We start from the raw sequence: 18,276 nt of genomic DNA, 5'->3' as shown, positions 1-18,276 counted from the left end.
ACTAAAATATATATATTTTTCATTTTATTTTATTACAATTTATAAAAATAATAATTATTGTTGTTGTTGTTGTTATTGCGTATGGTTTGTAAATTTTTTGTAACTTAAAAATAAAATAATAATTATAATAACATATTAAATTATTGAGCTATAAATTACCCAGCTCTACTTTATTGTGCATTTATGTATCACAATAGCCATGTTTAGTCAAGCACAAATCTCTCACACACACCTCAGTTTGTTGAGTCAGTGGTTAAGCTGCTCTAACAGTGTAACCTGCACAAAGAGCGCTCTGGTAATTCAGGTTCCCACCGAGAGAGAAATGAACACGTGATACATTCACAAGCTCCTGAAATATAGGCTGGGCTGCGTTTAAGAACAATACCTGATTCATGTCTCATTCCCAGAATGCCGCAGTAGGGCGAGGATCCACACCTCCGGCATAATAACAAACTGCTCATACTATTTCTGCTGTGCATATTGAGCAATATTTCTGCACACATGCAATACCAGGTGATCTTTTATATATATAAAAATACCAGAACCAACAATGCAACATGCAAAACCTCATCATTTGATCAAACTGCTATCATTTTGCACAAAATTCACCATGCATTGAGGTTGATATTCCTTCTAGTTCATTCATCACACTGAATGGAGAGTGCATTGCATTGTGGCATACAGTATTTTGCTGTGATGTGCTCTGATTCCATGCAATACATTTTGGCAATGTATATACATTACAGAAACAGTAAGAGTAGTATGTGCATAATGCACACTAAGAAAAATAGTATGCACTAGACTAGAGTGTAAACAGCACAATATTCACTAATTAGTGCTCCTTTGTGTGTTTAAGCACTGGCAGCATCTCAAACCGCTGAACAACAGTCATGCACAGAATAATGTAAATATAATTAGTTTATCTTTTCGACCCACACATTTCTACATAAATGAATGCAAATGAAAATGAATTTAAACTGCGGTTACCCAGCATAACGAGTTCAACTGCTTTGCAACATCATGGAAAAACATGACAGCTTGTTGATTTCTGCTCTGTCACTGAGTGAGTCAGCCGTTTTACATCAGAAAAAACATTCATTATTATTTATATGTAAGCAGAAACTAGCATGATGCTGCATAATATGATCTGTAATGTTTTAGCACCAACGTCCAATGACTTCTGTTGGAAATGTATTTTGTTGCATAATAAGTAGGCTACTGTTTGACGTGCTTTAAAATTCTACGATCAACAGTCACGATGCTTTTGAGAAACACAGCCGAGGCTCGAAGTTTTATTAATATTCATATGTGTTGGTTTATTCAACTGTTGAGTTGCGCCGATGTCAGCCAATAAGAGCTCTGGAGCTGCTGTGCAAACGTCAGGTTTTAATTAATATTCATGAGTAGGAAGACTAGGTTACGCCCCTCCCTCAGGTACATAAACACCTGTCAGCCGTCAGCTGAGGATCAGATCAGATTCACCCGACGAGCGGATGGAGTCCGGGCAGCTTTCAGGTAATTTATCCGTGTACAAATCTATGTCAAGTCAAATGAACGACAAAATGAAAGCAAAGGAAAGAGATCCTGCAGGGAATAGAGTAGCCTAATGCTTCTCTTTATATGTTTGTAGGCAAACATGAACGTTTTTTTTTTTTTTTTTAAATAATAGATTGATAGTAAAATGATTCTGTTTGAATTTATTCAACTTAACAATTGATCTACGTTATTCTTAACATTATTAATTTAAAATTAACTTTAGAAAAAAGCAAGTAGAAAAATGGAAAAGTTAGTATTTTCTGCCAAGACTGTTAAGTTTGCAAACCTTTAACCCGAAAACAAACAAACCAATGCAATACGTAATCAAAATAAACACCTGGAAAAATCAATAGGCCTAAGAAAAAGTCTTGATATTAACACTGGACATTTGTTTTTTTAGTGCAAAATACTATATTTTTTTAAAATTATATTTAAAATGTGGTGTGGTGATGGCGCAGTGGATAAGACACATGCCTTTGATGTGAGAGACCCGGGTTCGAATCCACTGTGAGACACCAATGTGCCCCTGAGCAAGACACTTAACCCCTAGTTGCTCCAGAGGCGTGTGACCTCTGACGTATATAGCAATTGTAAGTCGCTTTGGATAAAAGCGTCAGCTAAATGAATAAATGTTAAAAATGTAAAAAAAAAATATTCTTATGTTATGCTATGTCCTCTGTAGTGGACAGGACTCAGTTGTTTAAAAAAATAAAATGACATGAAATTATATGCATATGGAAAAACAATGGGATTTTGTTTTTTCAATCACCAATAAATTTGACCAAAGAGAAGTTGTTTTCATGGTGAAACATTTGGTATCTCTGAAAAGCCCTGAATGCGCTCTTTACAGGACGCCCAGATTGTGACATGTGACATGGATGGTGTCAGAGAAATTCACTAAAATATAATGTCCACTACAGTGAACAAAGGTCTATCCCTGGGTCCCAGGAGTAGGCTATATAGTCGAAGGAATCAAATATACTTTATAATCAAACAGTGTAATTTTAATTACCTCATCTGGCGACATCATCTGCCGGTGAATTGCAGAGCTATAAACATATCCACATCACTATGCTCAGATGCTTTCTGAACTGCTGTTTTCTGTCATTTTTTTGTGTTTATTGTGTTAATGTAAATGTAAATGTAAAAATGTAAATCGATGCACTCAGCGTTAATATATATATCGCTGCAAAAGTAAAACGTTTTTCAAAACTTCTTTTGACTTATAAGAAAAAAAGGAAAAAGATTTTGGGTGTCTTGAATCACGTTCAGTCTTGTGTGTGTAGTGTGTTACATGTGATATTTATAGTTCACTTTACGGCCACCGGTGGCGCTAACAACAAGGGTTTCTGAACTCTACACACCGACCTGATGCTCAATCCAGATTTACAAGGATTTATAATGTGCTGACTGAATATTATTCAAACACATGTTCTTTTAGCTTTTTGCTTGTTAATTTTAATTGCATTATTGTTTAAAAGTTGATTTGACCATTGCACAACATATCATGAATGATAATAATTCATCATATTAATATCAATCTCCTTTAACATGCATGTGTGCAGCTGCTGACTCTAAGGGGAGGAATGAACTGGATGAAGGAGCCGAGGATTGGAAAGTTACAGGTGTGAAGGATGGAAAGGTAGGAAAAGCTTATTTAAATTGTGCTAAATTAATTTATAAATATCCCTTTCCACTTCCTGTGAAAGGTTATTATTTATGCACAATTCTTCCTTGTGTATTATCCTCTCCAGAAACACCCCTGGTCATGTGACAGCTCTAAGTCTTCCTCCGACAGTGAGGATGATGATAAAGACAAAAAGAAGAAGAAGAAGAAGAAGCTGAAGAAGAAAAGAAGCAAGGTACTTTGATTGCAAAACAGTGAACCCAGTATGATCCGCTCTCCTGCCTAACGAGAGCTTAACGAGCACATGAATTATTATTCTACACTGTAAAAAACATTGTTGGTTTAACTTAAAAAAGTAAGTTACTTGGTTGCCTTAAAATGTTGAGTTCATTGAAATAAAAATTTTTAGTTAATGCAATGAAGCAGATTGGTTTAATCAATAGAAACTCAAGATATTATGTAATCTGAACCACATTAATGATCTAAATTGATTTGACAAAAGAAAAAAAGTTGTGATATTTTTTTTACAGTGATACTGGTTTTATTTTAATATCAGATGACGAGATGCAGAGATGTTGACGAATTGCTTTTGTTCCTCACTTTGGATAAAAGCGTCTGTTAAATGCGAACGTGTACATGACATTTGACACGTTTTTTTAGGGAAAAAACTGCAACACAAACGCCCACACAAAAATATGACGAGTATTAATGACAAGTTTGTGCATGTTTGTATCCGTGTTGTGCAATAACTATCACTCCCTCACACAGAAGTGCAGCTCATCTTCCTCCTCGTCATCTTCCTCCTCGTCATCTTCCTCCTCGTCATCTTCTTCTTCATCCTCCTCATCCTCGGATAGTGACAGTAGTGAGGTGAGCAGGTTAATATGCTTTATTGGTCATGCATATTTACTGATCTGCCACCCAATATAGTGCACTTACAACAAACATACACGGCTCTGCTGTCCTGTGATTTACTATAGTAAGAGCAAATGAGGGCTTAAAGTGCTTGGGCAATCTGTATTTCTCACACGCACTGAGGAGATAAAAGTGTGTTTTAGGGGGTTGCACGACTACTGATTTCTGCTAGTCGATTTCTTATCAAAACAATACTCGAGTTACTCGACTACTCGTCGTTCACGCTACTGTAAATGAAAAGACATGAAATAGCTAGATCTTATCAATAAACATTTATTTATTCATAGCCTAATGCAACAATTACATAAGTAAACTCTCAAAACATTATAATAATGACATTTCATTTTTAAATTTTCATGTAACAGTCTAAAGCCAAATAAATGGCCGTTCTTGCCTTTCATTTCAGACGTCTGCTTCTAGGGGCCGTTCACATATCGCGTCTTTTCCGCGCTCAAGGTCGTTATTTCAAATGTAGGCGCACGCTCATAATGAAAGCAACGTGGTGGGCTAGTTTTTCCAGGCGGGTTTTTTCTTCTCATCTCCAGAAATATATCTAGTATTAGAGCTAATGCAAGGGCTAGAAATCAATGAATCCTTTGCTGAATGATACTTCTTCGTCGTCATCATGGAGAGCGCAGTTTGTTTGCATAGCAACGACAGACGCCACGGGAGCGCGAGCGCTTGTAGGAGACAGTGGCACGGCCGCGCGCGCTTTCCACACGTTTTTAGACGCAATATGTGAACGGCCTCTTGCAGAGTTGGCCAATTACAATATTTTTGTCATCCTTGATGAAATACTTCCACACATCTGACGTGTGGTGTCTGTTGGTGACGTTCGCCATTTTTAATTCATTTATGGTTAATGGACGTTCGAGTAGTCGATTGTTTCCGACAGCGTCGACTAGTGGTTGAAGTAGTCGATCTATCGACTACTCGACTAGTCTATGCAAGCCCTAGTTTTAGTGTAGAGGTTTCTGCTCTCCCAGAATGCTCCTGTTCTCTATAATGCTGCCAATCAGACGACAGAGTTTTAGCATTCACACACACGACATCACCTGCGGTTATTATGGGGAACTTCAGCTGTTTCTAACAAGAAGCTTCAAAGCAACAACAGGAACGGTGTGTTTAACCAGTTTCTACTCTCATTTGCATTCTTTTGAGGATTATTTAAAAACAAAATGGTTCAATAAAAACATTATAAATATAGTATTTTTTCTCTTTGTTGTTTTTCTTTCTTTCTGTTGTTCCAAACCCATATGACTTAAGTTCATTTTTAGCAGAATATTTGTGCTGCTCTTTTCCATGCAGTGAAAGTGGATAGGCTTCGGCTGAACATCTTACCTGTGTGTTCACACACACACACACACACACACACACACACACACACACACACACACACATTACCTGTGTGTTCAGCTGAAGAAAGAAAGTCACACAGGTTTGGAACAACATGAGCAAACGATGACAGATTTCCACTCGGGGTGAACTGTAACTGCAGGCCGTGTTTGTTTCCCAGTGTTTCCCTGTAAAGGAAGGGAAGTTGAGTGAGTCACGGTGTGTGTGATAAACCAGTCACGCTCGCTTGTGTAAAACAGGATTTGTTGAGTGTGTCTCATGGCTGCTGTCCTAATTATGAAATATATGTGTGTTTACCACAAAACAACAACATTTACATCTTTTTCATGAATTATCTGGGTCACGCTCCCAAATTTACTCACTCACTCACTCACTCACGCGCTCTCCCCAACAGGATGAAAAGAAGAAAAGGAAGAAAATGAAAATCAGTGAGACAGAAGAGCCGGGGATTCTACAAGAAGCAGGTGAGACGCATCAGAGGACAGGTGTTTCATTGTGTGTGTGTGTGTGTGTGTGTGTGTGTGTGTGTGTGTGTGTGTGTGTGAGAGAGAGAGAGAGAGAGTCTGTGTGAGTGTGAGTGTGTGTGTGTGTGTGTGTGTGTGTGTGTGTGTGTGTGTGTGTGTGTGTGTGTGTGTGTGTGTGTGAGAGAGAGAGAGAGTCTGTGTGAGTGTGAGTGTGTGTGTGAGAGTCTGTGTGTGTGTGTGTGTGTGTGTGTGAGAGAGAGAGAGAGTCTGTGTGTGTGTGTGTGTGTGTGTGTGTGTGTGTGTGTGTGTGTGTGTGTGTGTGTGTGTGTGTGTGTGACAGAAAGAGAGAGAGAGAGTGTGTGTGTGTGTGTGTGTGTGTGTGTGTGTGTGTGTGTGAGAGAGAGAGAGAGAGAGAGAGAGAGAGAGAGAGTCTGTGTGAGTGTGAGTGTGTGTGTGAGAGAGAGTCTGTGTGTGTGTGTGTGTGTGTGTGTGTGAGAGAGAGAGAGAGTCTGTGTGTGTGTGTGTGTGTGTGTGTGTGTGTGTGTGTGTGTGTGTGTGTGTGTGTGTGTGTGACAGAAAGAGAGAGAGAGAGAGTGTGTGTGTGTGTGTGTGTGTGTGTGTGTGTGTGTGTGTGTGTGTGTGTGTGTGTGTGTGTGTGTGTGTGTGTGTGTGTGTGTGTCTGATGTCCCTCCGGTGGTAATTTTACTCTATGAAACACTCATGAGTTTGAAACCTGATATAGAGATTCATTGCATCTCTTCTGGTTCATTGTACAGACAGACACAGGTAGGTCACCTGAAAATTCAATACATAGACCTATAGAAAATAATCATGTTTTGTACAGCAGGGACTGCCAAACTTTGTCAGCCGAAGCCCTTTGGCATAACATATTCACTTTAACCCTTTCACTTCTACTTTTGCAACAGAACACATTTGCATGTACACGGATCTCTGATCACATGACATGCAGGTACACAGAAGCTCTCAAACCTCAAGGCCCAGTTTGGGAAAGATTGACAGTGTGCAGCCTGAGTCAGTAGTGTGTGTAGAGCAGGAGTGTGTTATTCTGAACACAGCCAGAGTGTGTAAAACAACACAGTCCTGCCGCTCTCCTTCAGTATGTGACGTTTGTTTCTCTATCAGGACTGGAGACACACACTCTCACAGGAGACCAGACGAAGAAGAAGACCGACACAGTAAATCAATTTGTCTCTACTGCGGTGTTATTGTTGTTTTATACATATTTTGAATTATTTTTATTTTTAGTTACATTTTTTGTCTTTTCATTGTGTGCTTTTGTCATATTAATCTTTTTTTTTTTTTTGTATTTATTTATTTCCAGTAAAATAATCAATTGCTTCAACTTTAGTTTATTGTCAAGGCAACATTTCTAATTTTCGTTTAGTTTAAGTTGTTCGACTAATATTTTTATTTAATTTTATTTCAGCTAAAATGTTAAATGTTAACAGAATTTTTTTTTTTTAAGTTTTAGTTAACAATAATAACCCTGCTCTATTGTTTGGCAACTTTTTCTTTTTTTAATGGATTTACTTTTTAATTTTACGGATAATATCTCACATTTTGTTGATTGCCTCGTTTTTTAGTGCGTGATTAATTTTACTTAATTTTCCCAGGATTCAATAGACAGTGAGGATGAAAAAAAGAAAAAGAAGAAGAAGAAGAATGGCAAGAAGAAGAAGAAGAAGAAGAAGAAGAAGAAGAAGAAAAAGGTATAAAGTTTAGGGGGATTTTTATTTAATTTAACAGCATCTGAAATATGAATCTGAAATCTCTGTTTCTCAGGATTCCAGCTCATCTTCCTCATCAGACAGTGAGGATGATAAGAAGAAGAAGAAGAAGAAGAAGAAGAAGAAGAAGAAGAAAAAGAAAAAGAAGACCAAAAAGAAGATGAAGGTACAGCAAGAAGCATTTTTGTGTTTTTAGGGTGTTGTATATTTGTCCCGAATCGTCGTTATCCAGCATACTAACTTCAAGATGCATTTAGCTTTACATTCACAGTTTTACAGCTTGAATAAAGTTTAAACATATAAGGAAAATGTATATAATAATTTTGTGCCATTTTTTCATACACTAGCCCGAGTGCGAAAAGCATATGTAACCTTTTCCTGTCGTGATTACATTCACTGATTCATTGATTGCCTTCATAGGTTAAATATATATATGAAATAAAGGCCAGCTAGAAAGAAGTGGAGGTGGGCGGAGCTTACGAGCTCTTTTGGCATGTGTTGGTTGTTTTGAGTCTCTGATTGGTGGAATGTTCTGTACAGCATCATGGGAAATGTAGTTTTTCACTAGGAATTCCACTGTTAAACACGATCATTTAACTCACAGTTGGTCTGTCTGTAAAAGTTTATAAGTTAATGTTCAAAATCAGTTTCCCTATGGAGGAAATTAATGTAGTTTTTACTCTCAGCTCAAGAGCCCAACGGTTGCCGTCGTCCGGTGTGTGACCCACTTTAGTTTAATGCAAGTTAAACATCCTCTTCTTTCTTTGTCGCCGTCGGTCAGGAATCAAGCAGTTCTTCCTCTGACAGCTCCAGTGAAGATGAAGAGAAGACGATGAAAAAGAAGAAGAAAGACAAAAAGAAGAAAAAGAAGAAGAAGAAGGTACAATGAAGTGATGATCAAAATTGTGATGATTTCCAGAACTTTATATTTAAATGCAGACAGGAAGGTCAACATGAAATGATCCAAAGCATTAATTTAGGAAATCAAATGGGACCAATTTGAATTTCATGTTTAAGATGTGTTCATCTCTGTGTGTCGAAAATACTCCTACAAAACATGAAATGACTAGGAAAAGATTAAGGCTAAAAGAAATGAGTCATGAGTCACAGTATAGTCATTATACATGAATCAAAGTGTGATACTGTCCGCCACTAACGACTGCAGCTTTAATTGCCGTACAGTGGATCTGTCAATGATAGACACAATGTGTCTGGCTCACTTCTCTCTATGACTCAGCTTTAAAAATAGTTTAAGTTCAAAGTGTTAAAATCAAATCGAGCTCATTATAAGATGATGCCGTTTGCACAGGACTCTGAGGGAGAGAAGTGAGAACATTAGTCAGGAGAATTCAGTCTCCGTTTAATCTCAAGTCGTGTGGGTTTGATTTCTGTCTGTCGCAGGAGCTCGAGCTGAAGCCGGAAGACGACTGTGTGACTGTCGCTTCATCTTCATCTGGTGAACTGCTTTATTTATTTATCTAGATTTTAGTGGAGTTTAACCCTGTTCAGACATTTGAGCTCTGTTGGTATCCATCTGTCCAATGTGTCCCAATGAAAACTGGAGGAGAAAGAGGGATTCAAAAACTTTTTTTTCCCACAGTCATGTATTCATAGTGGTAAAATAATTAAAGGGGTGGTTCAGGATTTTCAACATCGGACCTCATTTTCAAGTGAACCTGGTTGTTATTCATCACTGGAGACAGTTTTCAAAAAAAATCATTGAGTCCTTACTTTTGGATAGTTCGCCTATGCTAAGCTAGCACGAGTCAATGGTGCACGTTAGCCTGCCATTAAAAACAGTTTTACCCACTCCACAGTACACCAAAAGCAAATAAATTATAACGCCAGACTATCGATGTAAATGTCTATTGAGAGAATAATGTTAGAAATCAAAGTACTCTTGTATCTCAATTATCTGCGGCAGGTAAATACACTTGCGTGATTGTTACAGTATGTGGACCGGCTCTCTCGGTTTCCTAGGTAACCAAATATCACTCCGCCGCTGCTGTAGACTGCTTATAAATACAGGGAACAAATAAATTATAACTAATCCAATGTGATGAAAGGGTAGTTTGATTTCTAACATTATTCTTGTTTTTTTTCTAACATGTTTTTGGGTGTTAAATAATGGTGCAAACACCAGGAAATTGACGAGGAAATTGTCAGGAAATTGTCAGCTTGTGTGATTCATTTAAATACTCTCCTCTCATAAATACTGCGTCTGAAAGGAAACTCCTGCAAATGCTTATGCAGTAAGGTCTGCCTTTCTTTAGTAAATCCTGACAGTATTTTTTCTAATGCTAAAAGAGGGTTTGCGCTGGCGATAACTGTGAGTAAATCTAGACCATAGTCTGAAGAAATAATGTGTATCAGTATATTAGAGCCATGCAGCTCTTAAAGTGACAGCAGCCTAATAAACTTGCTGCTGTCTTTGTGTTAATGGTAATCAAACAAAGAAAAAAAAAAAACTTTTGTAACTTTAATAAGGATTAATCTATATTTAATTTATAGAATGAGGACTATGCAGTGCTATTTTACATTTGATTATTCATTTTCTCTACCTGAAAATTACTGTTAGATTTACCTCTTTAAAACAGTGTTTATTTTATCTTACTAGTGGACACGAGAAAGTAAAAAATAGTGTACGGAGAGATATCTACGTATATACGACCTGCACCATCATGTATAAGTGTATCATTCAACTTTTTCCCATGGTCTAGAGCTAGAAAAGAAAACAAAATCGCAATGTACACTGAAAAAAATTATAGTTGAATTTACTAAAAAAAATTATCGTGAGTGGTAGCACACAATTGATTTTAGCTACATTTAAACAAATGCATTAAGTTGAACTTAATAAATTTTAATTCAACTTAATGCATTTGTTTAAATGTAGCTAAAATCAGTTGTGTGCAACCACTTACGATAAAGAAATTTAGTAAATTCAACTATCATTTTTTTCAGTGTATAGCAATATCGAATCGCAATACTTAAAAATCACAATACATATCGTATCGACACCCAAGTACCGTGATAGTATTGAATCTGGAGATAGGTGTATTGTCTCAGCCCTAAATATAACCCTGCGAGTGAGGATTGTTTCAAAGCTTCCATGGTGGTCACATGACTCATGCGAAAGCAACTTCCTGTCCTCTGCAGCACTTCCTGCTGAGTCTGCTGGCTTGACCTCTGCCCGGGACGATGTCCGTATGTCTGATGATGAGGGAGCGGATGACAAACAGAAAGACAAAGAAGTAAAGAAAAAGAAGGTTTGTGTTGCTGTCATGAACTCAGATGCACGTCTGACCCTTCGATGTGAAATATTAATGAAGGAATGGTTTATTTCATTAGTGTTTTCTCAGTTACAGCCAGTGTAAAAATTGCACTTACATATTAGCTTAATTAATCAGAACTTTGCTAATCATCATTTTTATGCTCTAAACTCATTACATCTGACATCTCTATCTCTCACAAGGAATGTAGTTTGGACAGTGACGAAGAGAAGAAGAAGAAGAAGAAAAAGGAAAAACGCAAGAAAAAGAAGGATAAAGTAAGATTTAAGCTTCATCCTAACTGCTAACTACATCTAAGCTGCTAAATCACATTTAATTGATGGGCTGGTTCATAAGTTACACATGCAAAATTAACAAATTCAGACAGTAAAGGCTGACTGATGTAAAATAGTCGATGATCAGTTAAATTCTGCTATATTCTGAACTGAACACATCCTACAGTTAAATGATATATTACTGAATAGGTATTATCGTTGATTTTGTGGTTGATTATTGGTTTATTATTTTTGAGAAGTTGACATAAATTGCTGTTTGTAACCCATGTTTTTATCTGATGTGTTTGAGCGGAACAGGAAACTCAGTGTTTAAAAGAATGGGACTTTATCCAGTGTGAACTGGTTCGATTGTGAAAAACCAGAAAGACAAGAATAGAGTTGTAGTTATTACATTCTGGTGACTCTGAGGGTATTATTGCTTTAATAAAACATGTTGGCATGCTGTTTTTCCCAACAGGATTCCAGCTCCTCTTCGTCATCCGATAGCGATGATGACAAGAAGAAGAAGAAGAAGAAGAAGAAGAAGAAGAAGAAGAAAGTAAGGACAGAAACTTACCAGTGTTTATTGGATTCATTCTTGTTCCTGAGGTCTAAATCGATCTGCCACAGTTAAGATGTCATTTGCTTAGAAAATGAATGTAAATGCAGATTAATCTCTCAATCCTCAGGTTTCATCATCTTCATCATCAGACAGCTCCTCATCATCCTCTGACAATGAGGATGACATAAAGAAGAAGAAGAAGAAAAAGAAAAAGAAAAAGAAAAAGAAGAAAGTGAAGGTCAGATTAATTTAAAATATGTAGTTTACTGTAATTTCACACATGCATGTGAAAAGAAAGTTAACATTAGTAAATGCATCAGCTAACAATGAGCACATGACATGCAGACAAATATATATATATATATCATGGCCACAAATTAAAAATTTGTTCACTTGTTTTATTAAATCTTGGCCATGATTTAATCATTTTGTCCCCATTTTAAGTAAATCATGCACACAATATAATAATTCCTTCCCTCTTTTTGATTTACATAAAAAAGGAAATTAATTTTTATATTGTGGGCATGATTTAGTAAAACGATGGATTGATATACTATTCATATTTTTCCCGCATGTCATGTGCGGGGCTTCATAGATAGTAAAAGTATTATTTAGTCAATATCAGTCTATTTAATTTTGGGGGTTTTCCTCAGAAACTTTCTACTGTTTCATCGAAGTAAAATACAAGCCTTTTCTTTTATTGTTTAAGGATTCATCTTCATCATCGAGTAGCTCCTCATCATCATCTGACAGTGAGGATGACAAGAAGAAGAAGAAGAAGAAGAAAAAGAAGAAGAAGAAAAAGAAAAAAGTGAAGGTCAGCATGTGAAAAGAAAGTAAAAGTACAGTTTAGTAAATTTCTGTTTATTTAGTTTTTTTGGTTTTCCTCAAATGTTTTCTAAAATTCACAGTAGGATTTTAAAATAAAATACAAGCCTTTTCTTTTATTGTTTAAGGATTCATCTTCGTCATCGAGTAGCTCTTCATCATCATCTGACAGTGAGGATGACAAGAAGAAGAAGAAGAAGAAGAAGAAGAGGAAACAAGTGAAGGTCAGATTAATTTCTGTAGATTTGCTGCACAGATGCATGTGAAAAACACTCACTGCTCTTTTCTTGCTCCATAAAGAAATCATCTTCATCAAGTAGCTCCTCGTCATCTTCCGACACTGATGATGAGAAGAAGAAGAAGAAGAAGAAGAAGAAGAAGAGAAAACATAAGAAAAGGAAGAATAAGGTATGTGAATAGTTTTTTTCCATTTAAGGCATCATTATGACCGCCGCTAGCATAGCTAGCGAAAGCGGTCATATAGTCAAAGTTTTTTTTTTTTTTTTTTCGTCATCTACTGAATTTTTCATCAACGATACCAGGGACACCGAAACACCGGGGAACATGAAATTTTGTGGGCATGTAGCCCCACTAGACTTTTACAGAAAAATTTCGTTTGGTCCCCGGGGGCCACTCCCCCCCTGCGCTGGGCCCCCGGAACCCAAAAAATGCTGTTTTTCCTAAATAACTACCTGAACCGTGGCTCAGAGGATGAAGAAATTTTTATGGTATGTTGCTCTTAAGGGCCCACATCAACCTAGCCCATAATCACTCATTTGTGATTTGCGCCCCTCCCATAAAAAATGAAAATGCAATATTATTCTGCTTTAATCGCCCCTATCTTCAGTGGAGATGTTCAGAACTGCACCATATTTCATGTGTATGATTAACTTGACATCCTCTGGGGGTATGCTAAGTTTCGTAGAATTTCATCCATGGGGGGGTATAAAATAAATTCATTTATGTGCACATTTAGTGACTGTACACTCATCGGCCTGTAGATGGTGCTGTTGAGCGAAGGGTTGCTGGTTTAGGATGATACTGTCACTAGGGTTGCCAACTGTCCCGAATTAGGCGGGACGTCCCGTATTTTGAGCCTAATTTATTTGTCCCGTGCGTGACCTCCCGTGTCCCGTTTTTTGACAAGCTGATAAACCCCTGACTGATACAACAGCAACAGCAGCAGTGCTGACCACGACACTTGAGAATGATCACCGACACCTGTCATCATCCAATCACAGCTTTTTTTAATCACTGTTTTGAGACAAATCATTGTTTGATTTGCGAACATCCTCTGCCGTCTGGTCGCTTCCGCTTCAAGCCGGACTCGTCTCACACTAACGGTAATTTCCTTTCACTGTCCACGTTTTGATTTCGGCTAATCAATTTTGGCGAATGCAAACAACGTGATTATTGTTCATGAGTCCAACATCCAGCCACGCAAGAAAACATGTAATCTACCTGAGGGAATAATATGCTCAAAAAACATTTCTGATTATTATTAATGTTTTAAAGCTTTTAGAAAGTACATAGAAAGCTTTTGAAACATTACCTTAACTGTCACTTTTGATTAATGTAATGCATCCTTGCTGAATAAAAGTAGGCAATTACTTTCTTTATTTTTTTTCCCAAAAAATAATCTTACTAACCCCAAACTTTTGAACTGTAAGCCTATGTATAATGTTAAAAAAGCTTTCTATTTTAGATAAATGCTGTTATTTTGAACTATGGTTTGTTTGTAATGTGACTTTTTTCATGTATGACATTAAAATTATTTTTAGAATTAAATACATAAATAGGTTAAGCAATACAAATGTGTTTATGTCTGATAACCTTTTAAACACAAACTTAACTGCAGACACTGAAATGACGTACACTGTGTGATACAGTACAAATATTTTGAGTGTCCTTCATTTTCCTATAAATAACCACGATTGTCCCGCATTTTCCTTTTCTGAAGTTGGCAACCCTAACTGTCACACACACACATGCAGGAATACAAACAAACGCAAGCATGCACACGCACAGACACACACACATACAAATCCACATGCACAGACACACACACATGTACGCATGCATACATACACGCACAGACACACACATACACAAACACACACACATACACACAGACAGACATGCACATACTACTACTTTTTTTAGGTATATACATAAACACGCAATACAGCCAAATTGCTCCACGTCATTTATTTTTGTGGAAAGCCAGTGCAGCCCTGAGCGGCGGTCATATTTTGTACCGCGATGCGGTACATCTAGTTTAACCCTGTGATAACTAACGCCGGGTTAACCTGAATAAGTTGCTCTCAATATTCAGAAATTATTAGCAAACATGAAATAAAAGGACCTTGTTGTAACCAATAATGTTGGTCTTAAGACGGGTTTATTTTCTTGAAATCTGCCATGGCTTCTCACCCTAATGCATGAGTTTGTTCATTAATGTGAGATGGTTGTATATTTTATCTGAACCTCTCTTATTATTCCTCTGTAGAAGAAAGCCAAAGCTGATGATAAGGATGGAGAGAACACCTCGCAGAAGACAGAAGGAGAATCCTGTGATTTGGAGTGTCTCAACTTGACAGATAACAGTCATGGATCTGAGATTTCTCCGTCTCTGGACGCCTCCAGCTTGAGCGAAGCCTCACAGAAGAACAGCAGCGCCATCTACAGGCCTCTGACCCCCATGGAGATCCTAATGGGACGTCCTCAGAGAAACACACAGGAGAACAGCGGATACAACAAACCATGAGGGCCCTACTAACACTAACCGTAAATTACAAGGATTTATTAGACTTTTTCCAGCAATTATGTATTTTTGTAGGCCAAACCCATATGTTAAAATATGCTAACAAATGTGCAAATCGATGTTAGAAGCATGCTAAAAAATTGCATTGTGTTAATTCATTATAGAAACATTCTAGTAACAAGTTAAAACATTGTGCAATTTGCTAATTCATTCTACCAACACATTAGCAATGTGATAATTTGTGATAAAAAACACACTAGCAATGTGATCATTTGTATTAAAAACAGGCTAACAACGTTAAATCACATTAGAAACATGCTAGCAACATGTTATATCATGCTAGCAATGTTAAAACATGTTACCAACATGATAATTGATCCTAGAAACATGCTAAAACATAGTAGCAATGTGTTAAATCAAGTTTGAAACATGCTAGCAACATGCTATATCATGTTAACAATGTTCTAATTCACACTAGAAAACATGATAATTCATGATAGAAACATGCTAGCAACATCTTAAATCACGAGTTTTAACATGCTATATCATGTTACCAATGTGATAATTTGTGTAGAAACATGCTACAATATATCAAATCATGTTACAAACATGTCAAAAGATAGCATTGTTAATTTACACTAGAAACCTGTTCGCAGTCATCCAATAAACCTGTTACCAGTGTGCGAAAAGCATGTTTGCTTTGTTTTGTTAAAACACCCTAGCACCCTATCTAGCTGTCTATTTTCTGTTAGACTTTATTGCTTTCAAATCCTTAACTTTAAACTTTTAACTAATTGAAAATGAAAACCTTCAAATTTCAATCTCTTAAAACTTCTTCAAACTTTCTGGTCATCAAAGTTTGCCTTGACAAACTTTTATGTTTATAATTTGATGAAGTGATGAATATTCACCGAAATTATTTTTACTGTCGTAAATGCATGTTTTCCAGCTTGCACTTTTTGTCATGGTGTTTGGAAGACGTTAAGAAATTAAAATATAATCAGTTAAAAGTTTTGAAAATCCATGTGTTTGATAGAGGTGGCAATTATCAGACATTAATGTTGCTGTTATTGTGAGATTTCTAAATGCAGCACACTTAAAATAAACATTCTTGAAATAAACATTCACATCTGATATTGTAACCCAACAGCTGTATCTTGCTTTCTGAAAATGTCATTTAAATCTAGAGAAAACATGCCATGCCAACATTAAATTCTGTATTAAAGAGTCAGGGGGCTTTTTGATTACGAATTATACTAATAAAATCTTAAATCTTAAAAACTTCATCTGAAAGTGGTGTTTCGTGTCATTCTGTGATAATAAAAAGTACCTGCTGAGAGTGTTTGTGTCAAGCCACCAATATGGACTGTTTCAAAGCAGCTTTACAGTGATAATAGGAGATTACAGTAATAGAGATTGTTTGGCTTTACGGCAGCTCTAGAATAAAGTTATTGTTCAGCTAAAGTTAGTTTTGATTGATTCACTTCCGTTGCAAAGATCATTAGTTCTCAACTTAGGGGCTGCTAACACAACACCGCTCTAACAGAAAACCCTTGACCCGCTCCGGCCGCTCATTAGACGGTCTTCGTTTCGGATTCACATCCTGGGCCTTCCCGGTCAGAAGTGACCGGAGGCCTAAAAATGAAACTTCCTCCATCCCAGTAAAACCAATGCAATTTATTTTTGTTCTATAATATTTATTCTTTTTAATTTTGTATTTTGAGATCATTTTATTGAATTTATTAATATTTATGCAATATTTATGGTCTATTTTTGCCATTGAAATTAATAAAAAAAATTATATAAATATATGTATTTTTTTATTTTTTATTTATGCAATATTTTAGTTTAAAATAGAGTCTAGGCCTTCAAAAAAAATGTTTGAAGCAGATTAGCACCATCTGGTGAGAGTATGGAGAGAAAGCGTAGAAGCATGGTGTAACCACTAGATGGCATCTATACAGTTCTCAATGGAGAGGCATGTGAATTCCCCAGCTGTTTATGGACACATTTACTTTTTTTTTTGTACAGAATTTGTAACAAAAAATGCAATTCATTCAATTATAACACTTTTTGTAAAATAATATTAATTTTTTTTATTTTATTTTTATTTATTGTTTTATTTTTTTCAATTTCCCATTCATTTTCTATGGGGGTCATTTTTGACCGAAGACCACAAGTGTGACTATTTTCTTTACGACCACTTAGCATGCTCGAATCATGACCTCAATTTTTTTTTTTTTTGTCAATTTCCCATTCATTTCCTATGGGTCGGTCATTTTTGACCGAAGACCAAAATCGTCACTATTTTTTTTACGACCACTTAACATGCTCGGATCATGACCTAAATTTTTTTTTTTGTATTCACATACCTAATAATGCCATAAAAGTCACCAAGTTTCATAACATTCCGATGAAGCTGTGATTTTTAGAAATTCAAAACAGAAAATGTTTCGGTCAGAAATGACCGAGGACCGTCTGAGGGTTAAAAAAAAAAGGTAAAACACTGACGGCGTGCACATGCATATTACTCAACAAATTACTTGTCTTCCGCGTAGCCATGTGAACAGAAGATACCATGTTTGTAAACATTAATCCATCTCTGCACTTTTGATCGTAAGAACGACAATGTGTTTCTCTACACTGCACAAAACTCTGCATTTGAACAGTCAATACTAATACTGTAACAAATAATAAAACATACTTACAGGCTCTGATTCAGAAGCGCTAGATTGCCCTAGCAAAGTTGGAGCAGCCGTTATTGTACTTGCTCAGGTTCAGGAATCTGTCCTTCGTAAAATAACGTTACGCTTCACACACATGAACATTTTGGTTGTACTGTTCTGGAACAGTGTTGTAAATAAATCTTAACCACTGATCCGTAATTGCGTCCACTTTCGGAAGGCCAAATAAAGTGCTGATTTTTGCTTTC

At 36.6% G+C, this 18,276-nt stretch overlaps 1 protein-coding gene across 1 annotated transcript; it reads left to right on the top strand.

Moving 5' to 3' along the window:
* The first annotated feature begins 1,441 nt into the window (after nucleotides 1-1,441).
* Nucleotides 1,442-16,630, top strand: LOC308694119 (uncharacterized protein). The gene is made up of 18 exons (XM_081371454.1): nucleotides 1,442-1,515; nucleotides 3,102-3,178; nucleotides 3,291-3,398; nucleotides 3,932-4,033; nucleotides 5,829-5,898; nucleotides 7,042-7,094; nucleotides 7,533-7,628; nucleotides 7,702-7,812; nucleotides 8,428-8,526; nucleotides 9,048-9,102; nucleotides 10,803-10,912; nucleotides 11,119-11,193; nucleotides 11,669-11,749; nucleotides 11,880-11,990; nucleotides 12,462-12,569; nucleotides 12,709-12,804; nucleotides 12,881-12,988; nucleotides 15,090-16,630. Exons 1-18 carry the CDS (start codon nucleotides 1,494-1,496, stop codon nucleotides 15,345-15,347), a joined length of 1,740 nt encoding a protein of 579 aa, XP_081227580.1. The 5' UTR covers nucleotides 1,442-1,493; the 3' UTR covers nucleotides 15,348-16,630.
* The last annotated feature ends 1,646 nt before the right edge of the window (nucleotides 16,631-18,276 follow it).

Source organism: Scardinius erythrophthalmus (assembly GCF_964197995.2).
Source record: "Scardinius erythrophthalmus genome assembly, chromosome: 7".
Taxonomy (NCBI): domain Eukaryota; kingdom Metazoa; phylum Chordata; class Actinopteri; order Cypriniformes; family Leuciscidae; genus Scardinius; species Scardinius erythrophthalmus.
Note: the sequence above shows the minus strand (reverse complement) of the source record. Positions and strands in the feature narration are given on the sequence as shown.

Excerpts from the sequence above, each read along its gene's own strand:
- LOC308694119 (XM_081371454.1), top strand. The coding sequence starts at position 1,494 with ATGGAGTCCGGGCAGCTTTCAG. Across the intron at positions 11,750-11,879 it reads AGAAGAAGAAGAAGAAGAAA|GTTTCATCATCTTCATCATC; the intron begins GTAAGGACAGAA and ends CTCAATCCTCAG. Across the intron at positions 12,570-12,708 it reads AGAAAAAGAAAAAAGTGAAG|GATTCATCTTCGTCATCGAG; the intron begins GTCAGCATGTGA and ends TTATTGTTTAAG.